Raw genomic sequence first — 13,644 nt, 5'->3', positions numbered from 1 at the left:
CGGCTGAAAAGAAGCCTCAGTGCTTGTGAACGAGCTGCAGTTAAGCACATCCCTCCAGTTTCATGCTTTCTTCTCCCAGCCAGAGACATTTTGCAGCCTCAAGAAGAGCCCAGTTGGCTTCCCCAGACCAGGACCAACGCTGAACATTGTAAAATTGGGGGTGGGGAGGAATTTGTACAGTGGTACCTCGGGTTAAGTTAATTCGTTCCAGAGGTCCGTTCTTAACCTGAAACTGTTCTTAACCTGAAGCACCACTTTAGCTAATGGGGCCTCCTGCCGCCGCTGCGCTGCTGCCACACGATTTCTGTTCTCATCCTGAAGCAAAGTTCTTAACCTGAGGTACTATTTCTGGGTTAGCGGAGTCTGTAACCTGAAGCGTATGTAACCTGAGGTACCACTGTATTTTGCTTGTCTTGCCTTAAAGTGTGCCTTTGATATACATTATCACTGGTCTTTATGTCTTTATCAGCATAGTATGCATGAACAGGAACAGTACCATACGTCTGTCCCTGCAGAATTTTGAGAATTACTGGTGCAACATGTGCACACACCATATATTTAAAGCACATTCTTCCACCCAGGAATCCTGGGAACTATTGTTTGTCTCCCACAGAGCTTCATTTCCAGAGCTGCAGTTTAGCAAACTACAGTTCCCAGAATTTTATTGGGGGGTATTCTTTAAATCCAGAGTGCATATATGTAATCAGTGGTTAAAGGAATAAGCTAGGAAGTTCTCCCTTCAAATCATGATGAGGATGAGCCTTAAACTCTCCAGCTGCCTTGGGCACATCCGTCCTCTGAGCCACACTCCCTGTTTTACATGCAGGGCCTCAGCTGTGGGGAGGGCTCAGGGAGATTCCAGGTATCTTCCCCAAATTTTCAGTTTATTTTTAAAATAAAAGCCCTTTTATATGTGCCGATTGTATTGTGAATGAACCTGCAGTGCCTGGGCAACGAGGGCAAAGAAACTGCAATAATTCATAAGCATTGGGCCCTTATTTTTAAATTTCAGAAAATAGCATGTTATTTTAACTGTATTTAATTAGATCACTTTAAACCTTGGTTCTTCTGCTCTGGTTCTTCCAAGCATGGTGGGCTGGCCGTGCTCACTTGACCTTTGGTCAGTCATGTTTCTGGTGCTTACCAGAAGGTAGAACGGGTGGGGAGGGAGGTCTTCCCAGTGCACCTCCCACTGCCTTGCCCCTGTCCCCCTCTCATCCAGGATAAGGTCAACTGAGAACTGGCATCTCACCACACCATCTGCTCCTGTTCCAAGTTCTTGAGTCCTTTCTCTGAGTCCCCCCACTCAACGCCTTGACTTTTGATGTCCCACAGAGATCATTGTTGTCTCCCATCGATGTGAATGTGCTGGGAGAGATTGAACAGCAATTTTAGAGTGCATTGTTATCAATATGTGGGTGGCATGCAGATTTCTCCTTTCTATAATGTGATAACTCAGAAAATTCAGTTATCTGAGTGGCGAAGAGGACCTCCCCAGGAACAGGGGTTCAGATTGTTTTGAATTGCATAGCTCTTCCCTTAAAAACAACAACAACACAGATTTGTAGTTTGGGGTCCTTCTGGCTCTTGTTTTTGCTATGTCCTGTTCAAAGTGGCTGTAGCCAGGGTGGTATCTGACCAGCTTCAGGTGGTGCACCAACTATTCCTGTTCCTTCAGAAGTCTGACCTAGCCATGGTGGCACATGTCTCAGTCACATGTGTTGTCAGAACAGAACATAAAAAATGGCAGCATGCTGATCAAAACAAAGTTTTGTGCCCTGTTTAAGCGGCAGAGTACTTTTCTGATTGAAATAAAGGATATTGTCAATCACAAGGACTGTTTAATTGGAACCTCTGCATCTTTTGAAGAATGTGGAGTAGTGAGTTTCGCCTTACAACAATCCTTCAAGGTTTGTTAAATTTTGTCTGTGCCATGGAAATACTGGCCCGTCTTAAGGTATCAATCTCATCCTCCATCTGCCTTCTATTTATTTATATGTATGTATGTATGTATGTATGTATGTATGTATATCATGCATTTGAACACCCAGTGTTGGTGCTTTGCTAACAAACTATGACAGGCTATTATTAGCACAAAATCTGGACTTTAGGCTTGGTGAAACACAGTATGCTGAGTTCATGGTTACCAGCAATCAGATACATTACCTATGGACTTTTCATAACTCTGCTGTGTTGTCACTTTAATCAAATCCATCACCATGACAATAGGTCGGCCCAAATGATCTGCAATGGACAGGTGCCAGGAAACTGGTGAAAGCTGAGCTGTTACATAGCTAAAGTGAAGATGAGAGAAGGAACCGTCACAGTTTTAGCCACTCTCTGGAAATGGCTGCTTGAAAAACACTTCTACGAAAATCTGTATGAGACGACGAAGCAGAGTCAAAATCTCATTTCTAATCTGAAACTCTCAGGGAGTCTGCTCTAATGCTGACAGTGGATTAGAGCAAACAAATTGGTGTGGGCATGTTTCTAGGCTGTCTAGCTACTCATTAAGAGAAAGTTACACATTTTTAAATAGCATTTAAGACGTTTTTTATCCTGCCCTTCAGCCAACTGGTTCCCATGGTGCTTTATGACACAACCTTACGAGACAGTTCAAAAGTGGTTGTGTTTCTTTAATAGTTTAATAAAAGCTTACTTTGACAACCACAGAAACTCGTGGGACTGCGGAAAGGTTCTGAGGGCATTTTGCCAATACTCTTATGGAAAATGGCAGGGCCAGGTTGGGATTTGCAACTTTTGAAGAAATTTCCAAGAGCATGTTGATCAAAAGTTGCTAATGTGTTCCTTAAAATAATACATACCCAGAAGTCGTAAGCTTGGATCGGGACATGAGTCGGGTCTTTTTTATTAATGTGTGGGGACCAATTAATGAGTGAAATGGTTAGTTTAGGACATGTGTTTGAAGCTGATTTGGGTCAGCTATATTACTATGACAGGAAGTGGAAATGAATGCAGATTTATTTAAATGCATTTACTTGTTTGTTTGTTTGTTTGTTTGATTGATTTCTCAGTTTAAAGGCTGATCAATGAGCAACATCCCTACATAATATGCTTGTGCAAACATTTTGAAGGAAGATATTTTCAGTACCTGCTACGCCAGAATATTTTAGTTAACTGGAAGAATTTATGTTTATGATGTCTTTTGATTATGAAAGACGATATAATAATGTTTTAAATACAGATGCTTATTCTAAAATTATTATTTCTTATTGTACTAGTTATAGTTCATATAGAATTTGGCAGGGTATTTCCCCCCCATCTTTATTTCTATAAACGGTACTCAAAAGATATGGTACTTGTTCCAAAGGATGGATTTTAAAGCATCCTTTGTTGTAAAAACTGTAAACCATATTTTTATTAAAAGCCATGTGTGATTTGCCCTCACATGGGCTCCTCTTTTTCCTTTGAAAAGAGTGAATGGGGCAACTCAATTAGATGGGGCAGCATATAAATAAATTATTATTATTATTATTATTATTATTATTATTGATTGATTGATTGATTTACAATATCTCAACCGTTTCCATTTTTCTTTTTTCATGTTAGGACTGGTCTGCTAGTCTCATTGTTGCTTCTTTGGCCGGAGCCTTCGGTTCCTCCTTCCTGTACGGCTACAACCTTTCAGTAGTGAATGCTCCAACCGTGGTGAGTGAATAAAAGTTCTCAAACCTCTAAGTCCAGGTTGGCCCAGTTTGGTGCAACCTCTCTTGTTACATATGGGATTGTTAGTTTGATGGAGAAACAGAATCTTACTTTATCAACCACCAGCCACTGCAATTTATATAAATAGCACATCAAACTTAGAAAGTTACTGAGTTAACCATTATACAAATTCGAGTCTTAAGTGCCATAGTGACCCTTATTTTCACGTCAACTGCTGAAAAATTTGTGGACTTGATTGTCACCTCATTGTCTCAGCCTGCAAGGGAGAAAAGCCACGTCAAAATCAGCTAAATGCCCCAGTGAGATGATTATAGTGGAGTAATTAGCTCTTTCCACAAATATCTGTAAAAGGAGTTGAAATAGCAATACATCACTTCTTGGTCTTTTGACAAAGAACAAGCATAGTTTTATGATTAAATTATCCTCACTTACTTTGCATCATACCAAATATCTTCTAATATTCAAAGCTAAATAAACTGCAAACTTTGTTGTAGCCGTTCATTCATTTATATTTTTGTAATTAAAAGGAACCATGCCCTAAGTCCAGTAGAGGGCAATATAACCACAACATTTCACATGTAGTACAGTAGCTCGGTTGTCAAACCTAATCCGTTCCAGAAGACTGTTCAACTTCCAAAACATTCAACAACCGAGACTCAATGGACAGTTGACAAAATCAATTGGAAGAAATGGAGAAACACACCTCGGAAGCCATTCAACTTCTGAGGCACGTTTGAAAATGGAAGCATTCACTTCCGGGTTGTCAGCATTCGAAAGCAGAAACGTTTGACTTCCGAAGCGTTCGACAACCTAGGTTCCACTGTATGTTTATTTCTCATATTTCTTACTTCCCAGGACAAGTTACATGAACTAAAATACAATCACAAAATAAAGCATAATCAAACTATAAGACAAGAACAATATTTGTCACCATCATCACTATATTTTTACCCCCACCCATCTGACTGGTTTGCCCCAGCTACTCTGGGTGGCTTCCAACAGATATAAAAACACAATGAAACATCAAACATTACAAACTTCCCTATACAGGGCTGCCTTCAGAAAGTCGTAGAATTGTTTCTCTCTTTGACATCTGATGGGAGGGTGTTCCACAGGGCAGGTGCCACTACCAAGAAGGCCCTCTGCCGCATTCCCTGTAGCTTCACTTCTCACAGTGAGGGAACCACCAGAAGGCCCATGGAGCTGGATCTCAGTATCTGGACTAAGTGATGGGGGTTTAAACAGGCATTAAAGGTCAGCACAAACACTTTGAATTGTTTTCAGAAACATATTTTGAGCTAATGTAGACGCTTTAGGTCTGTTGCTACATGGTCCCAGCGACCACTGCCAGTCAGCTGTGTAGCTGCCACATTCTGCATTAATAGTTGTTGCCAACAAAGGGACACGGCAAAGCGATGGTATCAGCAATATATGAAATACTACTCCAAAACTCCACGAACCCCCTAGACGCAATCAAAAAACAATGGGAGGACGACATAGCCTATGAGATTAACTCCACCCAGTGGACCAGAATATGGTCTAAACCCCCCTTTAAATCCGTATCAACGAAAAGGAAAGAACTCACTCTGAAACTCACCTACAGGTGGTACCTAACACCAAGAAAACTAGCGCTAATGCACCCAGGAACCTCACCTAAATGCTGGAGAGGGTGCACCTCCACAGGCACATACCTCCACATGTGGTGGGAGTGTCCCAAAATTCAACTATTCTGGATAACAGCCATACAAGAAATAAGTAAAATAACTAAGCAAGTACTAGAAATCACCCCAGAATTGGTCCTGCTAAACATCTTCCAAGACAATAATGCCCATTTACATCACAAAGAACTCATAACCCACCTACTTTCAGCAGCCAGAAACACCATAACCAGACACTGGAGAAATCTGTCAGGAGTAAGCATGGACCAATGGTACCAAATAGTATGGGAAACAGCCCTACTAGAAAATTTAACCTATAAACTGAAACTGACACGGGAACAAATAGAAGAAGACACCTTCACCCCAGTATGGCTCCCCTTTATCACATACACAGCCCAACAAGAGAACGACAAAAACCCACCAACAGCATACAAATCAATCTGGCTAACCTGATCCAAAAAGCCCACCCACCCCACTCAAACATGAAAACAAAGATCACCACAGCCAACCACAAATGAACAACCACACCCTAGGCCAACCCCAACCTCTCTCACCACCAAAGGAACACAATCGAATAGCAGAGAACCTGCACAAGCGATGCTGACACAAAACCCCAAACATATATTAAGTAAAACAGAAACATCGCCACCCAACCCCATATGCACTCCGCTTCCTTCTCTTTTCCCCACATATTTTCATGGCACCATTAAATTGCTACTGTGCTCTGATTAAACTTATTTTCCATGTCTAGCTAAAAATGGGTTTCAGCAACTGGCCTCACTTATCTTGCCCTGCTATCATCTCTATCAGCCATGCAAGTGGTTTGCTGTGAGTACATTGATTCTTTTTAAGGAGGAGGAAATCCCTGGCAGGGCAGATGCCATTGCCCTTGCAAAAAGGTGGTTTTCCTAGGGTGAGGCTCATCCATTGCACTTGCAGGTATGCTGACCCCTACGATTTCTCCAAACATGGGAGATTCAGCTGCATAATTTCTTCCTTTAAAGGAGAAGAAGATAAACTTCTAGGTCTGGTGTTGGTGTTTCTCTACAGTTACAGAAGCAGGCACCAGTGGCTCTGCAGTGAGTTGTTTTTGGTGGTGAAGCTGTTGGCAGATTGTGACAGTGGCTCATAGGCAGCAGAATAGTACATCATGTGTGGGATTGGCAGAGGGTGGGACTGTCATTCCCTCAGAACAGACTCCCCCCCCCCATCAATAAAGGAAAAGCCAGCCTGCTACCTTTACTGACTAACACAACTAACAACTCAGTCTTGGACACTCCTGAGGACAAAGAGACTTCCAGGTCAATCCACACAGAAAGGAGAGAGAGTTGTACCCCAGAATGAAGAACAGCAACCGTGAAAAATAAATGAGGAGGGGAGGGCTGAATTTGGGTGGAAGGGGGGGCATAGGCACAGAAGAGGAGTTAAAAGACAGGGGAGAATGAGATAACCCAGAACCCATGATACATTGCAAATACAGCAGTGCAAAGGCTTGTAATGGATTTAGAAACCCTTTTTGTGTTACTATTGTGTAGTGGAAAAGCAGATTTTAGTTTCACATAAGTTGACTTGTCACCCGGTCAGTAGAAATGTGAATATGTTTCCATGGGGAAAGTGAAGACACAAACGACCTGCAAGGCAATTTGTGAGATGGATTATCCCATAGTTACTGGCTCATCCAGGAGCTCCAGGATTGCTTCTTGCCTGGGAGACACCCCACTCCCCCCAAAAAATTAGTGGGCAAAAAATGTCCTTTGACACATCCTTCTAACAAGTGCCTAATAGATATTGTTCTCAAACTTGCAGCTACGGAAGCTGATTTAGCAGATCTTATTGCTGCAAAATGCACTTGTTCTGGAAGCCTCAGTGGTTCCACAGCTACCCAGGAAGCAAATGGAGAATTGACAGAAGAGTTCGCTCTGCTTTGGGCCTCATATTCTCACCCTCATTGCTCCTGTGGCAGAGTCTGGCACTTTGGGGAGTTCTAGTTAACATCAATGATGCTCTATTGGATGTATGGAATGACCTCACTTCCTGTGTGTCCTTGTCTGCCCTTTCTATGGATTTCATACCCCTTGGCTCTCTGCAGTCCGCCAGGCTTCACTTAATGCTTACTCTATGTTCTCCTTTAAAAACAATTATTCAGCTCTCCCATCTTGGCTCAGATGCTTGTTTGCTTTATTATTTACTTACTCATTTTTATCCTGCCCTTTGCCTATCAAAACCATTGGGTGGTTTCCACTTCCATAAAATATAGCACCTTGTAAAATACAACCATAAAATGGGAGGCCATCGTTGAAACAGCAGTGACTCCCAGGCTTCTAGCGTTTGCATAGAAACACCTGGAAGTGGGGTCCCTCTCCCAATGTCTAGCTGACATATGCCTTTTCCTCTGTGGTTTTGGCTTCTTTGACTGGCTGTTGTGTTCTGCTATGGTTTATTTTTACTCCATCCTCATTTAAGCAATTAAAACACTTTCACCCTCAGACCCTGGGAGCCAAACGGGATGTTCCCAAGCTTGTTGGCTTTCTCTCAGAGGTCAGTTTAACAGCTGCTCTGCAACCTTTTCCATAAGTACCAGCAGTCTGGCTCCATTCTCCGTTGCTGGCTCTGAACATCAAAAAAAGGTTGTGGAGCAACTTTTAAACTCACCCCTGGGGGGATGCGGACAGAAGCTGGCGAACATCTGGTTTGGGAGGAATCTTCCCTAGGAAATGTAGCCTGCTGTTGGGAAACAAATTGAGAGCATATGGGTTTTCAGATGGAAATCAGTCAGTCTAGCATTGCATCACAGCAGTTAAAGCTTAGCACATACCTGCCAGAAGAAGTGTGCTGGGTTCTGCATGCCCAGCTGTTTCTGATAGTAGCACATAGTATAGTTTGCTATTATTCAGCTGGAATGCTGGAATTAGTCATGGTGCAGTTGTGTTTATCTTGCACCTTTGACCCCATTACTTGCACTTTGCTTGCTGGTGAAATCCATTACATGCTTCAACAGTTTATCCAGTAAACATTGGCAGTAGTACATTCAGCAGGTGATATCTTTGGCCTCTCTTCTGTAGAATTGTGGCAGGTTAGGTGGCTGTAAGAAACAGGTACTCTTACTGTACAGGACTTTCATCATGCTACCAACAGCAGCACCTGTCCCTCTACCTGAGGGGATGAGTGCTTTTCTGCCTGAAAGTGAAATGCGGGCACCCAAAAGTATTTGTTCAAGCCGCTCCCAAGGGCAGCCTTTGCCAACCTGGTTTTTTGGACTATAACTCCTGTCAGCCCCAGGCAGTTCCAGGTAATTACATAACCCCTATCAGCACATTCCGGGTGTTATTTTGGAACAATTTTAAGAATATAACCTTCAAGCAGTGGGAATGATACAATCAGCATTGCTCTTAGGGGACAGAAGTTTCAAAGATCGGTAGCTCATAAAAGTCGTGATTTGTTAATTCTCAGTATGGAGCTTGTGAGTTTCATGAAATACCACAAAATAGCAAATAGCACCATGCTATTGTAAATGGCTGTTTGGTTTGCCACCCTGGGTGCGTTGCCAGGCTCATTCATTAGTATAAATGCTTTACTATAATATTGGACTATATTATTAATGTTAAATACAAGATAACTGGCAGCTTCACAAAGAGCTCTGGCACGTTATTGCTCAAGGATCAGCCTTCGGAAACTGCTTCCATTAAACATTGTAGAAAAAAGCACAATCTCAATACCGTTGATAAGAGCTGGCAAAATGTCAGTCATCAGAACACACGTCGTGTCCATGTTCATTAGTGTCTCCAGACTTTTCATTTGGCAGGATTCTTGGTCATGTGGAAAGAGCCCTCCATCTATGCCCTGTGCTCATTCACTGTGTGCACCAATATTAGTTTGTATTAAATTAGGGTTTTAGTTGTTGTTTTTAAGGACACAAAATATAGCTTGAAATTTTTTAAAATGCAAGTATCAGTTTAAATAAACCTGACTTAAAATTTTAAATGGTAGATTTCAAATGATATTAATCTGTACTGGACATCATGATTCTAATCACTTTAAATGTTGTTGTTTGTAGTTTGTAAAGAAGTTTTACAATGAAACTTGGGAAAGAAGATATAACCAGTCCATCCCAGAAGGAACGGTTACCCTGCTCTGGACTATATCTGTTTCTATTTTTGCCATTGGTGGGCTTGTGGGGGCTTTAATTGTTACTCCAGCTGTCAAGTATTTTGGCCGGTAAGCAAATACATGTGTCTTGTGATTTCCTTTTCTTTCCTTTTCTTTTCTTTTGTAATATGATGACTCAAAAGCAAGAAAAACAAATGCTTTTCTCTACTTTGCACTTCTTTTTACTTCTATATGCAAGACTCTTGCCTTTAAAAATGTAATCTAGGTACTTCCCAAGATCAAATAGTTATGGTTACATTGACACCAAGTAATAACTTATATGAAGAAATGAATGAGGTTTTTTAAAAATCGAAATAGAAGGGTTCCCCCTTCTATATGGTCATGCTGCTTCTTTGATATTTGGTCTTATTAATAAGCTAATTTTTATCATTTAAATGTTACCAATAACGCAAAAGTGGAAAGCTGCATGTTTTGTGCTGTATCTTTCATGCTGCACTGACCATTGTCATATTGTGTATGTCTGTGAGAAGATGCTCAGTTGACCACTTCCCTATTGGAACATCAGAAAATCACCTTTAAAAATGTGTCATCCAAATATATGCAGCTGCCTTCAGCTGAATCAGAGAGACTTGATCTAGTTTAACAAAGTTTATCTGTGCCCCACTGTGTCTGGAGATGCCAGGATTGAACCTTCTGAATGCAAAGCATGTGATCTGCATCCCCTTTTCAGATAGCGAGTGAGGCCATTTCACACATTATGCAACAACAAACCTGGATTAGCCACTTAAATCAACAGGGAACCATAGCCAGTAAGGTTTCTCTGATGGATGCACCCTCATAGCATCGGGGTTTCCAAACACCTAGATGAGTCGTAGTGAGAGATTTTCTATCCAGGTCTTTTCTTGACAGCATTTCCAGTTCGATACCTAACATAGTGGTGAGCCTGTCAGACAGCACAGTGACAAATTGTGCACATAGTGATAAAGGAAGAAGAGTTGTTTCCAAGAAACTGTCTAGATCTAAAACCATACATCCTACGTCCTCAATCTGGTACTGAAGTACTCATATCTTTGTAGTCAGTCGTGGGCAGAAGCTACACTGGAATCTACAGGTGATTTTGAAGTAGATTAGCAAGGATTTCTGACCCCCAATTGATCTGTCAGTGACGGATGGCTTTCTGCACCTTTCCATCTAAGTTAATAAACATGCACATTGGAGTATGTTCACAAAGGGCCAAACCGTACTTCATGTTATGTACTTTGTTAGCCACATAAGGGTATCTTTGAAGTGCATGGTTTTTTTCAGCCGTTTCAGTGCCTGTGTTTGAATAGTTCCTGGAGGCCGTAAGTGCAGCTGCCTTGCATTTAAGAACCAGCTGTATCTTTAAAGGCACAACGATGCACTACAGAAACATGGGGCTGCCACCCAAAATGGCTGTCCTGTGTTGAGCTTGCCCACGATCTCTTGAGTCCACCATTACCTCATCCAGATATCCTTGTGCCATGTGTTTTCTCCTCCCATGCCAGCAGATGCCAGTGATGGCAGTGTGGAGAAATACACAGATGGATGTCATAAGACTTGTTCTGGGTGCAGCAGATGTTCCAGAGGGTGAGGGAAGGACCTGGCATAAGGATACCATTTTGCCAAGTGACTGGTGTTTCTTGCAGCATGTAGTTTCACCCTTGCTCTGCTGTTGTCCATTGATTCAGTGAAGAATGCCTGTTTAGTGCATCTTTGGTATATTGCATGAAGCATGCCACCTTTGACTTCTCTCATGTTTGCAATTGCTACTGAAGTATTTTAATCACAAACGTAGTTGACTGTGTATGTGAAAAGCTGCTGTTTATCTGATGCTGCAAACATGTAATGTTGTTTTCTCTTAGGAAGCGCACGCTGCTGTTAAATAATGTGTTTGCCATTGTGGCTGCCTTGTTGATGGCATTCTCTCAACTGGCAGGAGTCCTCGAAATGATTATTCTGGGCCGATTCATAATGGGCATTGATGGAGGTATGATTTTGTATTTGTTGCATTTTCATGCCAAGTATATTCTGAGCAATCCCTGTTACCCCAGAGCCTGATATTTCAGTTGAACTTGCCGAGACTGAAGAAGGGTCAGAGACCCCAAATGCTTAAAAATAGAACGTATCTGCAAGAGCCAGGCTGCGGGATGCGTTTTCTTGCCAGAGGATATATCAGTCACCAGAACGTTGTAATCCTTCTCAAAAGAGAGCAGGTTAGCTGATTTCTCTGCTTATCCCTTGCGTGGGATTTCCTGATCTCAAGAAGAACCTCATAACATTATATCCAGGGCATTGCAATCTTTTTTGTGAACATTTTGCAAAGACCTAAAGTGCTCTGATGAATGAGCACTTCCAGGAGAACAGAGAAAAAAGTGTTCTGCAAATTATGGCCTGGTTACAGCAGAGTATGCAAAGGTTGGCCTCCATGACTAAATTTGAATAGTGGCTTCTTACACTTACTAAAAATATCGGAAAGTTTTCTAATTTTGCTTATATAGTTCTTTAGGAACCCATGGGTTACTTTGCTGGTAAGTGCTTCTGCATATGAATAAAAAATAGTGGAAAAAATCATATTAAATACTGTTAAAAATATATAACGTGCTTCATATCTTCCTACTTACCTATATGAAGATAGTAGCTTTAACAATGTTTGATAATATTTTAGATTTTAAACTTCTTTTACCGAAAAGCTGTCTTTTATCTCTGCCCTCTTTCACAGGTGTATCTCTGAGTGCCCTCCCTATGTATTTGAGTGAAATTTCACCCAAACAGATCCGTGGTTCATTAGGACAAATTACAGCAATCCTCATCTGTGTCGGTGTCTTCAGTGGACAAGTTTTAGGACTACCTGAGATATTTGGGAAGGTCTGTAATATTCTGAATTGCACTTTTACTGTTGTAATGAAGCTGAGTTAGAAGCCTAGAATTGTACAGTTGGAAGCGCAGCTGGGAGTCATCTGGTCCCAACCCCTTTGCAATGCAGGAATCCTGGGGCACGCTCAGCTCAGGGGGGAGATACACCAGACAGCACTCAAGACAAAGTATTGTCCATGACAACTGTCCTTAGCCACAGACAAATTTTTTCCCCAATAACCAGATTCTCCATAGCCCAGACAGACACATAGTTCCTCTTTTCCAAACTCCCACAAGGATAGAATTCTGCAGTACTAGACAAACAGTAAATAAGAAAGCTGCAAAAGAGCTATCCCCATGCATGTGCTCGTAAGTTCAATATTTACTGACTAGAGGAACACGAGGGCGCATAAGGGGTGTGACAGTGGCCGCAGAACTTTTCTCAGTTTGGGTGCAACCGGCCATTAGCATGGAAAGGGAAACCCCAGTAACAGTGGCATGTGACCAAAGGTGCAGGTCATCAGCTGCAAATTCACCCTTAAAACCTTTGGAGCAAACAGCAACTATTCTGGCAAACTATAATTGATAAGTGTGCAAAGCAGTTGAAGTGCAACAAAGGTCTGAATGAGGTTAGGGTTGCCCTTCTGGAAGAGCCCACAGGTCTTGGATATAGCAAGCCTAACTTCAGACTGCAACGGATAACAGGCGTTATGACCACATGATGGCGATATTGCTCTGAGTAAATGCATCTGATACGTTGAGCAGTTTTTTTATCTCAATATGTTATTCTTTATTCATTTATTCCGGCATTGATCTTTAGTGTCCATATATAGCAGATGCAATGGAATTGGAATGGGTAAAAAGCAGGAGGCAGCTTGAGATTAAGTGGCGCCCTAGGCAGACATCTGAAACGGGATGTGAAGTTGAAAGGGATCAAAAACAATCTGTTAAATGCAGCTCCTTGCTTCAAGGCAAGACAGTCCCCCCAAAGAGGAGGCTTTTATCAGGGGCTTTGAGGTCCTCTCTGCAGCCACAGCATCCTTTTCGTGCTTCACTCAGATTCTTCATCTTCACAGCTAGCAAGCTATGCCCTTGAAGGACAAGGGGACTCTCCTGCAAACCTCTGCAGCTACTTCAACTCATTCCTTAGCCAGGCAAAAAGTGTAGAAGTTGCAGTTTGCAACCAAGGAGAATGTTCGGGCTGGCGTAATTTTGTTGGCTTGGGGCAGCGGGGTAACTGTTCTGGAATGTGGGGAGATTTTGGAGGTCAACCACATTATGTATTGAACAGGATTTGTATACTGCTTAATTGTAAATA

General features: G+C 41.9%; 1 protein-coding gene across 3 annotated transcripts in view; it reads left to right on the top strand.

Moving 5' to 3' along the window:
- The window catches only part of SLC2A9 (solute carrier family 2 member 9), a 62,257-nt gene that overhangs the window by 12,606 nt on the left and 36,007 nt on the right, over nt 1–13,644 (top strand). For all 3 annotated transcript variants that reach the window (XM_053402041.1, XM_053402040.1, XM_053402042.1), the window contains 4 exons: nt 3,571–3,669; nt 9,400–9,560; nt 11,336–11,460; nt 12,193–12,338. In XM_053402041.1, coding sequence (XP_053258016.1) covers nt 3,571–3,669; nt 9,400–9,560; nt 11,336–11,460; nt 12,193–12,338 — 531 coding nt within the window. The remainder of the gene's footprint in view (nt 1–3,570; nt 3,670–9,399; nt 9,561–11,335; nt 11,461–12,192; nt 12,339–13,644) is intronic.

This window comes from Podarcis raffonei, chromosome 9 (assembly GCF_027172205.1).
Source record: "Podarcis raffonei isolate rPodRaf1 chromosome 9, rPodRaf1.pri, whole genome shotgun sequence".
Classification (NCBI taxonomy): Eukaryota; Metazoa; Chordata; class Lepidosauria; order Squamata; family Lacertidae; genus Podarcis; species Podarcis raffonei.
The sequence above is the reverse complement of the archived record's forward strand: the minus strand, read 5'-3'. Positions and strand labels throughout refer to the sequence as shown.